The 19,733-nt window shown below is 39.1% G+C and overlaps 1 protein-coding gene across 1 annotated transcript in view; it reads left to right on the forward strand.

Moving 5' to 3' along the window:
* Positions 1-296: 296 nt before the first annotated feature.
* Positions 297-19,733, forward strand: part of Eif3e (eukaryotic translation initiation factor 3 subunit E) — a 28,195-nt gene continuing 8,758 nt past the window's right edge. The window contains exons 1-8 of the mRNA XM_041637627.1: positions 297-453; positions 4,901-5,015; positions 7,023-7,140; positions 9,691-9,733; positions 10,481-10,585; positions 15,005-15,130; positions 15,715-15,839; positions 19,087-19,213. Of these exons, the coding sequence (XP_041493561.1) occupies positions 364-453; positions 4,901-5,015; positions 7,023-7,140; positions 9,691-9,733; positions 10,481-10,585; positions 15,005-15,130; positions 15,715-15,839; positions 19,087-19,213 (849 nt within the window). The 5' untranslated portion in view covers positions 297-363. The remainder of the gene's footprint in view (positions 454-4,900; positions 5,016-7,022; positions 7,141-9,690; positions 9,734-10,480; positions 10,586-15,004; positions 15,131-15,714; positions 15,840-19,086; positions 19,214-19,733) is intronic.

The following is a 19,733-nucleotide window of genomic DNA, read 5'->3' on the forward strand; positions in this document are numbered from 1 at the left end:
ACCAATCATTCCCTCCACTTAGACGTCAAGTAAGCAGTCCAAACTACACCAAATCTAAAACTGAACTCTTGGTTCCCTTCCTCCATAGAACTAGCATTTATTCATTGGTGCAACAAGAAGGGAACAGTGCAGAATTTGGAAAGAGCAGAAAGTCGGCTAATGGCTTGAGCCCCACCCAGGAGGTGTGGAGAGAAAGGGAGGGAGGAAGACAGGGAAGGAAGAAGGGACCACAACGCGCAGGCGCGACCCTCGTCCGCCCGCTTTGGCGGAGCCGCGAGCGCACATGCGCAGTGCGGAGTTTGTCCGCTTTTGGGCGCTGTTTTAATAAAGTTTTCGCGGACACGCTCTCCTTTCCCCGGCAAGATGGCGGAGTACGACTTGACGACGCGCATCGCGCACTTTCTGGATCGGCATCTGGTCTTTCCGCTCCTCGAGTTCCTCTCCGTGAAGGAGGTGAGAGAGCTTGGAGGCGGAAGAAGCTGTAGGGACGAGAGAGGCGGCGGGAGAGGCGGGGAGGCGGCGACCGGGCCAGCACACGTGCGAGCCGGAAGCCGGCTCAGGCCTCCCTGACACCGGCTGGGCCCCGGGATGCGGGGCCCACTGTTGGGGTGCACGGGGCGGCGGGGATTCGGGGGTCCGAGGTGACAGAGTGGGGTCCGGCGACGCCGAGGCCACTGCTTCCTGCGTGGTGTGGGATCCTGAGGGCGTCCGCGGCCGTGCTCGCCCGCCCGAGGCTGCGCTGGTGGGGCGGGAGGGGCGCCCGGTGCGCGCTGGCCTGGCCGTGGGTGCTGTCGGAAGTTTCAAAGTTTCTTTTAGGAACTGAGTGGGTGGGCTTGGGTTTGGGGTTGCTGTGCGCGGAATCCCTTGACATGATTCTCGTACGCTTAAAAAGTAGCATCTGGCCCCTTGAATTAACAGGATACTTTGCTCCAAGTTTCCTGGGTTTTGATAGGTATTCGCTTGGTAGAAACGTCACGTATGTTGTCGGGGGGCGGGGGATGAAGACACAGTGCCACAAGCTGCAGTGTAAACTTTGTTTTCTGGTGTCGATGTTCGGACGTAACGTAATGGGACTTGGTCGTTAATGTTCACTAAGGATGTAGTTCTGGGAATTCATCATAACATGTTTCAGCGTTTTAAGGCTTTTGGACTTTGTTTTGGGGTATTGAAAAGAAATACTGGCTTAGAAATAATTAGGCTTCGTTTTACATTGACTTTTGGAGAAAATTGATGCATTTTAGTAAGTAAAGCTACTATAACATAAGGATAGAATTTTGTCCAGCAAAGTTGATGAATTCTGTTTCTGCACACAGATGATAACTGTAGATTGGTGGGTGGTTCGCGTTCAGATAGCATTTTTTTAAAAAGTCTGATTTTGATGACATAAGCTTCCAGATACAGTTTATATGGCAGGTGTATTCTTTATATTCATAGGAAGATTTCTAAACACGTACACACGTAGATTACTCTAAAATTGTTGATAATAATAAAGTTCCATGCTAAAAAATGGCTTAGCAGGTGAGACTTAATACATTTTTTTTTTTGCATTGAATTTTGTACTGTACATGAGAGATTAAAAAGTTGAGTGTGCGTTTTGTTTCATTTTCTGGGTAAATGAAAGTCCTTTGGTACATGAGAAATGCATACGGAAATTCCTCACTTTCTGTGGGTAGCAGAGATATTTTGAAACTCCCTGAATTTCATATTCTTTGTGTGTACTCCTTTGAGGATGTTGCTAAGATGGCCTTAGTACATCAAGAGGAAGACAGATGTTGGAGTTTCTGGTTAGCAGTTAACTAAATATTGTAACTTGGCATTTGGTTTTGTTTTTCGAGACAAGGTTTCTCTGTGTCGCTTTGGTGCCTGTCCCGGAACTAGCTCTTATATACTAGGCTGGCATCAAACTCACCTGCCTCTGCCTCTCGAGTGCAGGGATTAAAAGTGTGCACTACCACCTCCCCGCAAAACTTGGAATCCTGAAAAATCCAACTTAAAAAGGTAGACATCTCACCATTGAAAAACTTAACTTTTGTCTGTAAGGTAAAGTAGTACATATGAGACAGTATTGGCCAAGTGCTGTTAAAGTTTTTCTGTAGTCTTCAGTGGATAGAACTTTGAGGAGGTGCTTGTATCCTGAAAGCTAGACAGTGAGCAGTCAGGGATCATGATGGATGTCAGGACTGACACATGGTAGGTATTGGAGAGCATGGTTTCCAGAAGAGGAACAACTTAGGTTCTCCATGTTCTCGCCCTTTTATAGTTCTGCATAAAGGCTTTGAAATTGTTGAATAGTTAAATGACTATGTATTTGCATATCACCATTTATTCTATGTCGAGACAGATGGTTCAAAGGCCCATACCCTGGGCTTTGAATTTGGACATGGGTTAGAATCCTTGCCCTGTTTTAATTTCTCTGCACTTCAGATTTTTTCCTCCCCTTTTAACCAGTGTCTCAGTCATCACACCTTTCAGTGTAAGCTCTCTTCACATTATAGATTTGTTTGACCTGTTTGGGCTTCTGTTTTCCTTTTGAGGGAAGATCTTGCTGAATGACCTCAAATGGTCTTGAACTCCTTATTTGCATGTCTGTAACAGGAGGGGCTGTTTGTTGGGGTTTCTCTCCTGCCCAGTTCCCACAGCTGGCAAGTCCCAAAGAATCACACAGAAGTTCTACATAAGTTATAAAAGTGATTGGCCCATTAGCTCAGGCTTCTTCTTAGCTCTTGTGGCTTATATTGACCCATTATTTTTATCTATTTCATATCAGTTTTCCAAGAAATGGATTTATAAGACCATGCCCAAATTTTATATATATATATATGTATATGTATGTATGTATAAAAGCAATTCAGCATCAGGAATGTATGTTTGCCAAGGACTTCCAGGGACTGAACTAATCTCTTGGTATGGCAGGCAAGCTGTTTGCTACTATGATCTATAGTCCACGTTCGATTTTTAGAAACAGGATTCCCCTATGTAGCTCAGGCTGATCTAGAATCCTGTAGTAGGAAGTACGGGCTGCTTTTCATATGGCCGGGCTCCTGGCTGCCCGGCTAGCTTATGCCCAAAATAATCACACAGAGATCTTTATTAATTAAATTGCTGCCTGGCCCATTAGCCACTTATTGACTAACTCTCACATCTTGTTTCAACCCATTTCTAATAATCTGTATGTCACCACGAAGCCATGGCTTACCGGGAAAGATTCAGCATGTCTGATTTGGCAGCTTCATGATGGGCGGCTCTCTGCCTGCCTTCTTCCTCAAAGAATTCTGTTTTGTCTACTCCACCCATCAAAAGGCCAAGGCAGCTTCTTTATTCAACCAATGAAAGCAACACATAGAAAGAAGACCCTCCTACACCAGAATCCCACTGAGACCTGGGATTGTAAGTGCATCCCAGCACCCCCGGCTTCATGAGCTCATTTCTGTGACCTCTTATGCTAGCAGTTGCTGATTTTCAGGCTGGTTAATCTGTTGGATTATGCCAGTTTACTCATCCGTTGTAGCTTTAAACGACCCGTGAGCTATGCACAGTTTTAGGAATATACTTAAATAGATGCTTTAGTTATTTTGCAGAGTTCATGAGTTGAAGAATGTATGACTTCAGGAGATAAAAGCTTTGAAGTGGTTGTATTCTTGCTAGTAGGGTATTAATATTCTAGCCAGTCTGTACTGACATTAGCACTGATGTTTTTTATCATAGTCTTTATAGGCAGTTCCCTTTTGATTAAGGAAGTTGAGATTGTCTCAAGTGCCTTTTGTCCATTTGTCTTAAGTGACTATTAAGATGTCACTGTTGAAGATTTGTGTATGATTTGTGATGTTCACCTTAGATTCTGTGATACACTATTGTGGGCTCTTCCTAGATTTTTCTTTCCTTGGCAAATTAAACTCAGAACATAAGTCTTATCTCTCACATAGATAAATGTCTCTCAGATTCCTTCTTTGTTCTCAGCCTTCATCTTTATGTGTGTCTGTGTATATGTTTTTTTTCTATGAGCTAATACATGTTTCCCAAGCACGCAAATCAAAAACCTAGCATCGGTTGTTGGCTTACAACATTGGTGCTAGTATTATTTTAGAGGTGGAGAAGCCCATAAATGATTGCAACTATTAAGTGAGAAAAATGTGAAGGCGTGTCCACATCAAGGAGAGGTTGGTAGGCATCATGTGGAGGCAAAGGATAGTAAAGAGGTGAATATTTAAGAGCCTAGTCCTCATTACCTGTGTGGAGAGGGGGCAGGGGTTCTTGCTTTGCAGTGGAGAAGGCATAGAGATTTTTATATATTGTATAACTTCTAGAAAGAATAAAAGATTGCTTGATAAAACAGTAATTAAATTGTTCATTTTCAAATCTTTGAGTAGATAATATGTTGAGTAATTGGGTGCTTGCTATTTTGGTTACTTTTTACAAATAGGTGACCCTGTGGTGTGTGTGTGTGTGTGTGTGTGTGTGTGTGTGTGTACGTGTGTGTGTACGCACACGTACTGAAGGTGAACCTAGGGCCTTCTGTACCCTAAGCCAGTGCTTTACTACTGACCTGTATGTCTGGCCATGTGATGGGTTTTTCAAAACTGAGGGGCTTAGGAGAGATTTCAGTGCATTGGCTTCCACAACACACACGTGGAGGTCATTGGACAAAGGCTAACTTCGTGAAGTCAGTTTTCGTCATGCTCATGTCATTTCAGGGATTGAATGCTGTTCTCCTGACTTGCTTAGCAAGTGCTGTGCCTGCTGAACCCACACACCAGTCCCCCCACATATGCTGAACCAACTCAGCAGCCCGTACAGAGACACATGCACACGCATGCATTTTTAAATGATGTTTCATGAAGTATGATGCTGAATAAACAGAAGAACTTAGATATACTCATTAAAAGTAGTTTTTCTCTTACAGATATATAATGAAAAAGAATTATTACAAGGAAAATTGGATCTTCTTAGTGATACCAACATGGTAGACTTTGCTATGGATGTCTACAAAAACCTTTACTCTGATGATATCCCTCATGGTAAGCTTTATTTATCCCTCATGGTAAGCTAAAGCACATCCGATAGCTAAATGTGTGTGAAAATTTATGATATATGAGAGCTGTAGCTAAAAAGCCGTTCTTAAAGTCTTTGGGCGAAAACACAAAAGAGTCACAAGGATTCTAAGACGTGTTTCTGCTAGTGAAAGATGTGACTCTACTGTAAAAATAGGTGTCAGATACCTTCCGATCATAGTGTGCGCCATCAGAGCTGTGGCTGTGCTACAGGCTGATGGCCTACAATTTTCTGAGCGTGCTGCACTTTAAGTTTTGACATCATCAGGTTACTTGGGAGAGTTATTTTGAAAATGCAGATTTTGGCCCACAACTCAGACCTATTTGATGAGACGCTCCAAAGCCCTGGATTAAAGCTGAAGAACTACTAGGAGAGTTCTAGACTGGCCCAGGGCAGTAGATGCTTCTTGAAGAAGAAAAGGACAAAAAATGGTTCCTTAAGTACAGGAACTATGGCCTGGGCTTGGAGGTACACACCTCTGATCCCAGCAGCCTAGGGCCTGGAAGCATAATCAGGTGAGTTTGAAAAGAGCCTGGTTTATACAGCAAATTCTAATCCTACCAGAGCCCTGCCTCAAAGAATAAAAAAACATAGGAAATGCTATAGGGCTTTCCCCCTCTTTGCCTTTTCTTTGGCTGCGCATGTAACGAATTCTGAACAGAATTCACTTTTTAACATTGTTGTTTTTAATAGCAGGTTCTCTGCTTTTTCGTTTGGGCATGAATTTGGAAGTTTTTTGGGTTTTATTTTGAACATCTATCTTAAGCACTGAGATTTATAAAGAAATGCTTAGGGAAAGAAAAGTTCAGTCCCTGTTGGGCCGGAGTGGTGCCTCATAGGGGGAAGCATTGCTGCAAATGCCTTATGACCTCAGTTTGCTCCCTGGAGCCCACGGTAGAAGAGAGAACCAGCCCCTAGGCTCACCCCGATAATCCCCATCGTTCACACTGAAAATAAGTATAAAAAAGGAAATTGGGAACAGAAACAGTATCCAGGTGTGGAGAAGGAGCAGGATCGGACCATCCTTGTATAATGAAGACACTGTTAAAGTCAGTATAGCTTTTTTTTTTTTAATTTATAGGCAGTAACTATTTAAATTTAGTTTGTGATGAGATTGAAGGGTTTTGGGTTTTTTTATTATTTATTATCTTATGTGTATGATGTTTTGACTGCTTGTGTGTTTATATACCATATGTTCGCCTGGTATCCCAGAAGATCAAAAGAGCCTCACATACTAAGAGATAGTTATGAGCTGCCCTGTGGGTGCTGGGAATCAGACTCAGCTCCTGGAAGAGGAGCAAGTGCTTTTAACCACTGAGCCATCTCTCCAGCCCCACTATTGTCTGCTTTTATCTCAGCTTCCCAAGTGGCTAGAAGTACAAATGGATACCACCACAAGTACAAGGGCTATTAGTTGTTGAGCATTAATCTGAGATACTTTGCAGCATAGATTATGTGAGAGTTTTCTCTATATTTTTGTGGTGGTATAGTGAACAGAATTTGGTTTGTGAAGTTATAGTTTATATTAAAAAAGATTCTTGACCAGATTAAAATTGCATTCCATGTAGTAATAATATGTAAACCTTTACTGTAGTGCCTGTGTTCATAAACTCTAGGGTAGTAGTCAGTCAGGAATTAAATAGGAACAAATAGGATACTTGGAGTGAAGTCATGGAAATGTGGAGCCGGGTGATACTTTACCTGTTCCTGCCTATTCTCAGCACTAGTCACCCTGCCCTTCCTTGTTTGTGTGTAGATTTCCTCTCCACAGTAGGAAGATGAAGCCCTCTTTCTCTATGTGCCTTTGGGGCTCTAGTGAAAGGAAGTTGTGCATTTGGGGAAGGTGTTGAGTTGGTGGTTCCTGGCATGTGAGGGAAAGTATAAAGAATAAATAAGTGTGTATAGTTTGAATTAATGGAAACTAGACAGTTTCATGGAGTGGTGTGGTTTAACTCATGGTACCATTTCATTAGCTTTGAGAGAAAAAAGAACCACAGTTGTTGCGCAACTGAAACAGCTCCAGGCAGAAACAGAGCCAATTGTGAAGATGTTTGAAGATCCGGAAACTACAAGGCAGATGCAGTCCACCAGGTAATCTGTGAACTCGGATCCTAGAAGGTCTCTAACCTGGGACCCTGTAGTAAAAGTTGAGGATCTAAGTGAGTGCCTCACTTGTTGATTTTCATGGATCTTTATTTTTTAAGGGTTGTATCTTATAGCAATATATCTTAGTACTAATTTATTTTTTTATGTGTATAGTGCTTTGCTGAAAGATGTGTATTTGCATACATGCCTAGTGTGCTTAGTGGTCAGAAGAGAGGGTTAGGTTCCCTGGGACACGAGTTACAGGTGGTTGTGAACCTCTGATGGAGGCTGGGTATTTGAACACAGGTCCTCTGCAAGAGCAGTAGGTGCCCTTAACAGCTGAGCCACCTCTCCAGCCCTAATACTATGATTTTAAGAAAGTTTTTTAAACCAGCTAGTCATACCTTATCATGCCCTGGCAGTTCAATATGTCCTGGTCCTTGATAGGAGACATTTGTCAATATTTGGAGACTGAATGTCACATTGGAGGCGTGCTGCTTGCACCAAGGAAGTATACAGAGGGAATGCTGCTAAACTTTTTGTGTTCAAGATCCGCCTTTCCCTGTACCCCTTCCCAAGAGTCAGCCAACTGAAAGCCTTTTGGAGAAAACCCTGTTCCTGGTGGATGCCTAGAATGCCTGGGTTGCTTTCCAAAGGAGAAACCTGAGCTCACTTACCGCTTACATTCTTTTACATTTTTCAATGTCTGTACTCATCCCAGCCAAGATTATTTTCTTTCTTTCTTTCTTTTTTTTTTTTTTTTTTTTTTTTTTTTACAGAAACAGTTTCTTGTTTGGTTTCCAAATAAGTCACATTGCCTTAATATTGCTTAATGCTTTGAAGCTTTTGGAGTTATTAGAAATATTTAAAAGTAAAATGTGCTAAAATTGAATGTTACTGATGTCATGTCTTAACTACCAATGTGTTTACTTCAGAAAGTTTTAGTGACTTTGCTGTTGGTTTCTATAATATATGTTCAAACCAAATTTTTAAGAGATTGACTCTAAGGTTTTTTTTGTGATTTGGAAAAGTCTTACTTGTTATTATTAGACAAGCTGCAGACATTACACAGTTACTCTGCCATGCTGTAACATGCTATGCACCATGCCATATTACACTAGGTCCTTGTGCAGACACACATACAGATAAAAAGCTGTTCAAAAGAGAAAACTCTACCTTTCTTTATGAATATGCAGAAAGTGAATGTTGAAATAATCCGGGTGTTAGATGAGAACAGATGTTTTAGGATGTGTTAGACACATAAAGATTAGAAATGGGGACTGGAGAGATGGGTTAAGAACATGTACTGAAGCAGAGGGCTAGCCCCATTTCAGGTTCACACAATCGCCTACAGTAATGTGCGCTATACCCACACAGGCTTCTACTCATAGCTAAATGTATTTAGAGTAACCATTCAAAGAAAAGGTTGGAGATGGTGACATAAAGGAAAGAGCAGAATGCACGTAGGATGTACTTCCACACTGTAGACAGAGCCTTTCATATTGAAATGGCTCTGTGCAGATTAGCTCTTTGTCAGTTTGGTAAAGTTAGACTAATCTGGGAAGGGGAACTTCCTTTGAGGAATTGCCTCCATGGGATGCTTGTGGGGCGTTTTCTTGATGAATGGTTTTCTTTGGGAGGGCCCAGTCTATGTACGGGGAGAGAGGGGCAATGTCACCCCTGGGCAGGGTGCCCTGGGTTGTATAGGAAAACAAACTGAGCAAGCCAGTAAGTGGCATTTCTTGATGGTCTCTGCATCCCCTTGGGCCTCCAGGTTCCTGCCCCGACTCTCCTCAATGTCTGATTGGGAAATGAACCCTTTTCTCCACAGGTTGCTTTGCTTCAGAATGTTTTATCATAGCACCAGAAAACAAATGAGGGACTCAGCTGTTACAAATGTGTACTCTAATAGACTTACAAACTACTTTATTTTCACAGAAATGGTATTTTTCTACTAATCTCTTAGTTGCCATTGATCATACAGTGCATTTCCTATACTCTCTCAGAAAGTAGACAGAGAATAGTGAAAGTCTGAACTTTGTGAAGTTTTTTATTCAGTTTTGTATTCAGTAATTTAATGCTGTCAGGGCTCCCAACGTGTGCCCCAGGCCACAGCATACTCCCACATATGAAAAAAGCCTAAGAAAACATTTTGCTTTTTATTCTTTCTCCTTTGGTGTCCTTGTTCTACTTGTCTTTTACTAGTTTGTTTAGACCTAGAGTTAATGCAAAACTAATTTAAGAAAAATTAAGTTGGGCTATTTGGCCGCTTGATTTGAGTAAGTATTGTGTGAGGTTTGTAACACTGTGACCTAGGTGCCATCTAAGTTTGGTCTTCAGTCAGAGCCTGAGAAATCTGAAAGAAAAATTTCTAAGTTTGTATTTATTCTTATATCAAAATTTGACATGTGCTATTTGTTTTATTCTCGAAGTTATATTTCTGTTTAAGTATTGAGATTTAAAGTGACTTTGGATGATAATGTAGAAGTTAGAGCTGTGTAATTTGTGTTCTGCAGCCTATAAACCATAATAATGCTCACTTTTTCCAATATTAAGGGATGGTCGGATGTTATTTGACTACCTAGCAGACAAGCATGGGGTAAGTATTTTTTTAATATTAAAAAAATGGTCATTTTTGGAAAAAGATCTTTAGGGACTAAGGCTGTGCAAAAATTTATAGAATTCTTAGGTTAACTTAAATAACAACTGGTATGTTTTTAAACACAGTTTTTGTAAAAATCAGTGATGAAGGGGAAATTTTTGTTTATAATCCCCATTTTGTAACAAATCCTCACAGGGTTTGCCTTCTGTGGATCATCATATAATAGTAACTCTCCCTGCCTGAACTGTGTAGGCCAAACTGTCCACAAATTCTGGTGATCCTCCTGCTTCTGTTTTCTGTGCTTTGGTACAGAATATTTAGTAGTTTGTTGTTTTGAGCCTTCAGTTCTTTTAGATTTCTTCAGTTTTATTTTGTTTAAAAGTTAATAATGTTTTGAGGCCAGTTTTCAGAAAAAAAAAGTTCTATTGTGTGTGTTATTTTTGTTAACAACGTTGGAGGTGTCCATGTGCTTGGTAATTAGTTTAGTCAACTTAGTGGGCTTACATCAGATGTCAGCTGTAGTTCAAGTTTGTCTGTTTATGTTTTTAGTAAAATTGCTATCAGTACAGTTCAGAACTCTGAGGTAAAAACAATATTAAATGTTCAGTTCCATGCATACACACATATGTACATGCAATCAAGTACTTCTCTGATTAGTGATTATTGGTGGCAATTGTTCATCTAAAAGAGATAAATGAATAGAATTTTGCAACTTAACTGTGGAAACTTCTCCCCCTCCCCCAGTTTAGGCAAGAATATTTAGATACACTTTACAGATATGCCAAATTCCAGTACGAGTGTGGGAATTACTCAGGAGCTGCAGAGTATCTTTACTTCTTTAGAGTTTTGGTAAGTACCTCCGTGTTTTTCTTTTCCTTTTACTCTGCTTCTAGAACTTTTCCTGGCTCCTCAAAAAAATAAAAATTTGTCTGTTGAGTCTGTCTGTTAAATTTTTTTTTTTTTTTTATTTTTGAGACACGGTTTCTCTGTGGCTTTGGAGCCTGTCCTGGAACTAGCTCTATAGACCAGGCTGGTCTCGAACTCACAGAGATCCCCCTGCCTCTGCCTCCCAAGTGCTGGGATTAAAGGCGTGCGCCACCACCGCCTGGCTGTCTGTTAAATTTTAAAACAGTCATTGGCAAAGGAGAAAGGTAGTTTGCATTTAAAAACAGAAGAAAGGAAGGAAAGAGAAAGAAAGAAAGAAAGAAAGAAAGAAAGAAAGAAAAATGAGAAGATCCTTCACAGCAAAACCCAAATAGAAAACTATAATAGGGCCTCAGAATTTGAAGGGAGGGCTGCCAAGATAGGATGGAAGTAGACATTCTTGGAGTACAAACCTGGAGACCTCAGTTTGATTCCAGAGTCTATATCAGGGTGTATAGAGAAAACCACTCTGCAAAGCTGTCCTCTGACTTCCACACTTACTCTGGCAGCCTGCACCCATGCACACATCTGTATGCATGCAATAATAATAAATACAATTTAAAAACAAATTTGAAGGGATCTTTAATTTGACCTTGAAATCCAAAAATAGGAAACCATTAATGTATGTGAATTTTAATGTTAGCAGAATTCTATCTTATCATGGGTTTATTATGATACTGTCAACAGAGTGAATGACACAGGTTTAATAAATGTACCCAATCTGTGCCTTGTTCCGAACAACTGATCCTGTATTTTTTTAAATGTGCTTTAATGTTGACCTAATTTTTATTTACCCATATCAACTAATAAAAAGTAAAGGAAGTGATTTCTTCATTACATGGAGGTGTGGAGGAATTTGAACAGTTACTAACTGGCATTGTAGTCTGCTCAGTCTACAGATTGTGTGCTTTTGCAAAGGTAACAGAGCCTGGTATGAAGCCTGATTAAAATTCAGGCTTCAACTTAGCAAGTTTTCTCATTCTCTCTTCTATTTAGGTAATCGCCGTAATAGGTACTCTTTAAAGTAATCAAAGTGCTCCTCTTATCTAGCCTTTTATGGAGGAAGTTATAATTGGGACTCACTGTGGATTAATGGACCAGTACCCAAGCCTATAGTTATTTTAGTTAATTTTAGAAATTAGAGAAAGTCCTGCTTAAGCCAGCGACTTAGATTTCTTTATTTTCTCTTGGCTATTTTTCTTCTAGTTTTATATGTCACAAAGAAAACATTTGGAGCATGCCATCTCTGGTGCCTTCCATGAAATTCAGGTTTCCTGTTTGGGGTAGTTAAAGAGGCAGATGATCGTCATTTATTCAGATTTCTCCTACACTGCAGTTGTATGGGACGGTCTCTAGACTACCCACTATCCTTTTTTCAAGGAAACAAATCTTTTCTGCCTATTTCCAAGCTTGATTTAAAACATTGTTTGCTCATTCTCTTATTTGTGTAAATGAGTTCATTTACGGATAAGCTGTGATTAGCTTGCAAGTGCACTGAAGGTAATCATTGATGTTGACCGTGAAGTGACTTATCAAAAAATTCCATCGCTTTTACCTTGAATGTTAGCAGGGACTGAAGAGAGCAAAAGTTGATTACCTTGAGAATATAAACAGCTTAAGCTAGGGTTGTAAAACCAGAAGCCTGGTATGATTACAGGTCCATGAAAAGAGCCGGTTATTCATATCATCTGTTACTTGTGGGAGTGAATTTTGAGAATGAAGATTTAGTGTCGTGTTAGAGTTCGAGCACAGTAAATTTATTGTTGCTGGTCAGTGAGTGAACGTGCCATTTTCCTAAGACATGGAAACTTAAGGTAACTGCTGGAAATCCAGATATTGAAACTCTTCTAGTATATCCACGCTTGAAAGCAGGTTGCTGTGAAGAGCCAACTGGAATGAGATGGAGTTGAGCCAGCGCAGTGCACACGAACCGTGGGGTTGCAAACTTGCTGAAGTTGTACAAAAAGCTTTTATTCCACCACACATTCTAGTTCTGTGAATGTCGTGTTCATGGAGTGCAGCTTAATAATTAGCCTAATAATTTCTGTAATTAATGGATGCATGCCTTATAACTGGGGGTTTTAATATTTACTTTAAAAATTATGACACATAATACTCTGTCTTTAAAAACATTCAACTATATACCTTCACATTATTCCTAAGAAATCTTATCTTGGAATTCCGATAATAGAGAGTAGCAAATGGAAATTGTCTTTCTTAGAATTTATGCAGAATTTTATTGTTCATTTCATAACAGAAAAGATTGGAGCTGGGTACAAGCTATTTTCTTTTGGTACATTGTTACCTAATGCAAAGGAAGAACAGATGATTTACATACTGCAATTAAAAATTGTAGGTGTTTATTTGAAGGCTTAATAGTAAAAATAAAAGCTTTGCTTTGGGTTTGGAGTGACATGTTTTAATTTAGTTATTTCTTTTGCATTAGACTTTTTTTATTTCTAGATTTTTTTTTTCCTGGTGGTTGGGTACTCTTGAATCTATGGTTAAGGAAACATTAGCTATGAAAGAGCCTTTGTAACTGTGGGCTGAGATTAGAATTTGACTCTCCAAATGACCTATTGTAGGTCAGTGTTTATAAATTAAAGCTGTGTGACCCTAGATTTATTTTTAAAAGACTTGGTGACTTTTATAATATGTTGATTGTACCGTTTGGATGTGAAACTTCTTTGCATTATACTTCAAAAGTGTATTAATTAAAATGAAATCAGGAGAGTTTGACATTTTGGAATGTTTTTGTTTTGAAAGTTACTGAATTTTTATTAAGGAAGGGTCTGTTCTCACTTTAGAGCCTTTGGTCTACCTCTAAATATGACCATTAAGCAACTATTGAAAGTAAAAGTTATTTGAAAATACCAGAACCATTTCTGATTACTATTTTTTAGGGTTGTGTCGTCTCCCCTCCCCCCACCGCCCCGTTAGAATTGAAGATGTATTGAGGTTAACAGTCAGTGGCATATCAATCCCTTTAAAATTACTTTCCATGGTTCCCAGACAGCTTGGGTAACAGTGACTCACTGAGCATTTGCCAGTTTTGACTCTGCCCACTATCCTGTCAGTTTTAAAAGGTGTCTAGTTCATGCAGATTCCCAAGCATGGCCTATACTCACTGTCTCTAATTGGAATATGTATTGAGTTGGTTGACGGATTAAGTGTTTGTTGAATTTGTTAGCATTATAGACTTGATGAAATTGCGTATGTCAGAGGTGGGGTGGGGTGAGTATGTGCACTCAGGATTATTGCGTGCATTTGAAGGCCAAAGTAAGGTTGGGTATTCTCTATGACTCTATGCATTATTCCTTTGAGACAGTCTTTACCTGTACCTGGAACTAGAGTAACACACCCCAGCGTATCTCACCTCCCCAATCCCAGTACTGTGCTTAGAGGCGGTTTGGTTTGTGGATGTTGGGATCCTAAAATAAACAGCTGGTACCCTACCCACTGAACCATCTCTGGCTCCTGATGATATGTTTTAATCATTATATAATAGGAGCAATTTTATGGAACTTTATCAAATGGTTTTTGAATTTCAATGAATTTTGGCATGCATCTTTCTCATTACCAATTGACAAAGATATTTTTCTGAATTTTCAAAAAATTTTACATGTATGAGTATTTGTCTAAATTTGACTGCACCTTGTGAATGCCTAGTGCTTACAGATGTATAAAAATAACAATAATAATCAGCAATAAAAAACCAGGGGGGGCATTAGATCCCCCTAGAGCTAGAGTTATCGATGGTTGGTCAGCTACCACGTGGATGTGGGCATGGAACCTGGGGCCTCTGTTAGGACAAGTGCCCTTGACCACTGAGCCATTTCTCTACCCCCAAGAATATGTCTTGTGTCCTCTTTGTCATTGTACTCTAGTCCTAGTCCTGGACATTATTGATCTGCATTGTGTGCCCACAGACTGGTTTTGCTTCTTTTAAACTTTGATGTGGAATGATAAAATATGTATGTTTGTGTCTGGCTGTTCTTTATCAGCAAGGTTTGGAGATTGTGTTACAGCAGCTATCAGAATTCTTACTGCTCAGTGGTATTCCATTCTGTGCATGTACTTCTGTTCAGGTTTTAATCTATTCATAATCATTTGGATTGCTTCCAGTTTTAGCTTATTAACAATTGTGCGTGTTTATATATGGATCATTTTGTGGGTATACTTAATGATAGAAATTGGAACAAGTGGCCTTTTGATCATGTTTCAAAGAAACAGAGTAAATGGTGTTTCTTCGGGACTAAATGGCTACGGGACCTGGTGGGACATAAACCTCCAGTCAACATTCTTGCTGCACAATGTTGAGACTGTAACTAATCTTTCCTACAGGTTCCAGCAACAGATAGAAATGCATTAAGTTCACTCTGGGGAAAATTGGCCTCTGAAATCTTAATGCAGAATTGGGATGCAGCCATGGAAGACCTTACTCGGTTAAAAGAGACCATAGACAATAACGTGAGTTATATGTTCTGGATTGATTCTCTGAAATTTCTATGTATTTGTCGTGTTTTCTGATATGGGACAACATTGCTCTCTTAAGAGGGATAAGACATAAAACTCTTTTATATTTGGGTTTTTGTTACTGTTTTGACTTGACCAAAAAAGCATAGTTGATTTGCTCTTGTTAACTTTGAAGACTGACACACTTGGTTTGACTGATAGAGGAAAGGATTTAGCCCTTCATGTCTGCTGCAGCTCTTGCAGCTGTTTACTACTGTGCCAGTGGAAACCGCCTCCTACTGTAGAGAGCTGTTGAAAGGTGACGGCTAGACCCACGTTCACCCACCTACACAAATTGAGGACTCTTTACTTCTGCCCTTGTTTATACAATGTCTTCTGAATGATTATAAAATGTAATAGTTTGAAATATCAGAGATCATGAGAAGAGGATAGTAGTCAGACTTGATCATAATGCCTGGCTAGTATACACCTTAGACTACGGTCTAGTTCTGATTACAGTTTTGAGATTGCATATATTTAGAGCTTGTCTGTTTTTCACATACTAATATTTCCTGTGTATACATTTCTTAATCCTTCAGTCTGTGAGTTCTCCGCTCCAGTCTCTTCAACAGCGAACGTGGCTCATTCATTGGTCTCTGTTTGTTTTTTTCAATCATCCAAAAGGCCGTGATAATATTATTGATCTCTTCCTTTACCAACCACAGTAAGTTACTTCACTGTTTAATTTTAGTTTTTGATTATCTAAATTTGTCACCTGCCAATTTTGTTTGATTGTAGTATATGTGTACTTGATAATTAAAAACCTCACATGTATCTATTAGGTAAGTTATTTGATAACTCTTGGCCCGTCTTTCAAAATTCCTCTTAAAGTATGATTTCTGAACCAACAATATAGATATCATGAAGACTCAGGGCTCATCCAGAGGATTAAATCAGACTTTGCATTGTCACAGGGGCCTCTGTTGTCCTGCATATAGTTGGTCCTCTATTTTAGTGGGTTACATATCTGTAACCAACTGAAAAAAATTTCATTTTTACCAAATATGTACTGGTATTTTCTTGTAATTATTCCATAAATAATATAGCATTAACTATATTTATCAATGGTAATCACAGCATACAGAGGGAAATCCCATATCAACAAACAGAAACTATATATTATTAGGTATTATAGGTAATTAGAGATTATTTTAATTATACAGGAGTATATGCAAGCTGTAGCCCATAATTTTATAAGGGACTTAAGCATCCCTAGATTTAGACAAACAATGGCATTTTGGAACCAATCCCCTATTGATATTGAGGGTTGACTATATATTCAAGTGTAAGGAATTAAGACTTATGCTAAATTATTGGAAGGGAAAGAAGGGTAGAGGTTATATCATGGAAGAGTCCCTTTTGAATCAACTTAACCTGTCCGGCCTTTGGCTTATCTTGAGTTGATAAGAAATCTACCCACTGCATTGTAAATTTGTTAACTACACTATTGTGTTGTTGGCCAGAAGTTTTGTTTTGTTTTTATTTTATTTTTTTGTTTACCTTTTTAAAGTTCTTACTGTTACTGAGGTTCTCTGTGTACCTCAGTCTTGCCTAAAACGTGATCATCCTTCTTTGACTCACAGATATATACCACAGATTTGACTCTTACAGATATAAGGGTGTGCGTGTGTGTTTGTGCAAATAAGTAAGTAAATAAATAAATAGAGTTTCTGATTAGTTGTTTTGTTAGCCAAGTAAGAAAAGTTATTTACCAGCAGGGATTCAGTTGTTTTTTATTTCAGCAGCCAAAGACACACAACCAGGACAAATGAACTTGTTTGAAACTAGAATGGTTGCTGAGGTGGGACCAGGGCCGTGGTCTGGGAAAGGTAGATGTTTTCTGAGTTACAGCTGTCCTTGGGCTCCTGTCATTTTGCACAGCAGGACGCGGAGATTCACTACTGCAGTCTAATATTCAGGCTGAGATTTCAAAGGAAAACAGTGCTTTCATGTCAAATTTATGCTTTAGTAAAGTCATTTCAGTGACAGCATGATATGAATTACAAGCCAGGCCTTGCAGCTTTGTGTGTTTTCTGTTCTGTCCAAAGCTAAAACAAGAAGCAGAACTTCTTGCTGCACAGATATGTGACTGATCGGTTCAAACTCACATCTCACTTCTAGAATGTCATAGACCTCATTACAAGCACAAAGGAAAGTCCCATATTTCTAAATTCATTCAGCTAACTTCAACTGGAAGTGATGAGACTGTAGTGCAGTTGCATGCGAAGAAGCAATGTCAAGACAATTTAATTAAATTATATAAGCAATAAAGTGTTCCCATATGCTTGTCAGTAGATAGCAGTAGTTAGTATCTAGAAAGAAAAATGATTTTAGAAGCTAAACATAAGAATTGGGGGTGTTAGCTTAGTGGTAGAGCTACATCTCTGTATAGCTTTTCTGAGACCCTGGCTTTGAGCTCTGGCATTGCAACATCTCCATCCCCCCCCCCAATATTAAGTATTTGGAAATTTTATTATAGGTCAGCATTAACCAATAAACATTTTAAAATGTGTAATAAATTAAAAATTTTTTTATTTACTTTTTTAAAGATGATCTCATTGAGCCTACCCTGTCCTTGAACTTTAGTGTCTAAGGATGACTTGAACACCTGATTTTCTGCATCCTGCTCCCAAGTGTGGACATTACAGGTGTGCACTGTCATGCCCAACTCAATTGCCATCAATTTTTAAGCACTTCTGAATTTGAACCCTGTCAGTTATCCCCAATGAAGGAATTCTATTTGTCTCATTACTTAACATATGTTTTTAAACATATACTCAAATGCTTTATTTTAATTTTGTCATTAGCATAGTTTAGAAATTTGACTTCTCTTATGTAAGTACCTGTGTAATCATCCTAGTTCTTCACGTCATTTTTGTCAGCTTCTATGTATTCACAGAAACGGTATCCCAAGGAAGTGGCTCACAGGAGTATGAAAAGAATGCAAGTTTAGCATCAGATAAGTTTGCAGATTATTAGGTATTAAATTCTAAAACCCTGAAGAATTCAGAGGAATATGTAATACAGTGATGTGTGTGCACTTGCATGTGTATATGCATGTGTACATGTTACAGTCTAGGAGAGCATGGGAAGTCCATATTTAAAAGCTTCCTGGAATTTCATCTTCTGAGAAGTTTATAATTGGATGAACAATTTCTTTGGAGTCAACTTTATTGATGGGAGCTGTATCTATACTCTAGAACTTGAATATATAGCTTTAAGAAATCATCTTTACAGACATAATTCTGAACTTGACATCATACCTGGTGGGGAAGGTACTCAACTAGTATGTATTGGATCTATATAAGGAAGTTGTTAGAGTAATGCAATGACTTAGAAGGTTGTCCATCGTCGCTAGTAGCATGATTTGGTAATTAATGGTGAAGACCCCATTGGCATTTATGTCACATCTATTCCTGTTTTTCATGATTGCCATTGCTACACATTTAATCCAGCCCATGTAATACTTTAATAATGTCCTCATTGTTTCTACTTTTACATCAGCAAAATTAGTTTTTGTACGTGCCCAGTGTTCAGACTGTGAAAGTACCTACCTGCACATGCAAAAGTCTCTCTCCTCTGTTCCTATGAGAGAGTCTAAGTCATAGCTGTCTCCAGAGCTTTTGGGATAAACTAATAGTATATCTAGAGACCTTCCAGCATCGATTCCGCAATAGTAAGGACTTACTGGATTCTTGAATGAGTCTTCCTACTCACTCTTGGCAGTAGTGGTACAATTCCCATCCTGTCATTGAATTCTGCTGGTTTTGTAGGTAGTTGTTCCCCTAAATGTTTGCGGTCTTAAGTTAAACAGTGTAGACAGATGTTTCCTTTAATTCACACTGCATTATTTACATTGAAAATTGTGGGAGTTTAGTGACTATCAAGTAATTGTTGTATTTTTACTTTAGGTACCTTAATGCAATCCAGACAATGTGTCCTCATATTCTCCGCTATCTGACTACTGCCGTCATAACGAACAAAGACGTGCGGAAACGCCGGCAGGTGCTGAAAGACCTAGTGAAAGTTATTCAGCAGGTAAAACCAAACACCTTAAATCGCTGAAACCTTAGTTTTGATCTCTTCTAAAGTAAGACTCTGGAGTCTTAGGTGAAAATATGTAAAGTGGAAGGGAAGTGTACATGAAGTAAGAAGAGAGATAAGCCCTAAACGTTTACTTCTGTAAATTCCCAGTATCTTTGTGACAGATGTGGTGTGAGTGATGATTGGTGCTTTCTTCCAAAGACTCTGGCTTGCTTCTTGGTAGTTTGGGGAGTTGTAACCTGCACAACTCAAGAGCTGCTTCTTGGTGTTTTGGGGAGTTGTTACCTGCACAACTAGATGGTGACCTTTGGAATAGAATGTATAGTAACATTTCTTAAGATGGACAGAAGCCACTGCTGTTAGAGTTATATTGAGCTTCTCAAAAAAACAAGCATAAACAGTCTAAGAACTCTTTATTTAACATAATAATGCATTTATACAAGGAAGCAATTGTTATAGTAGGGTTACATCTTCATAGCTGAAGAAGTTCTTCATTGTTTATTGACTAAAGGAG

The sequence above is a fragment of the Microtus oregoni genome, unplaced genomic scaffold (genome assembly GCF_018167655.1).
Source record: "Microtus oregoni isolate MIOR12 unplaced genomic scaffold, Mior012 000053F_ref0000044, whole genome shotgun sequence".
In the NCBI taxonomy this organism is placed as follows: domain Eukaryota; kingdom Metazoa; phylum Chordata; class Mammalia; order Rodentia; family Cricetidae; genus Microtus; species Microtus oregoni.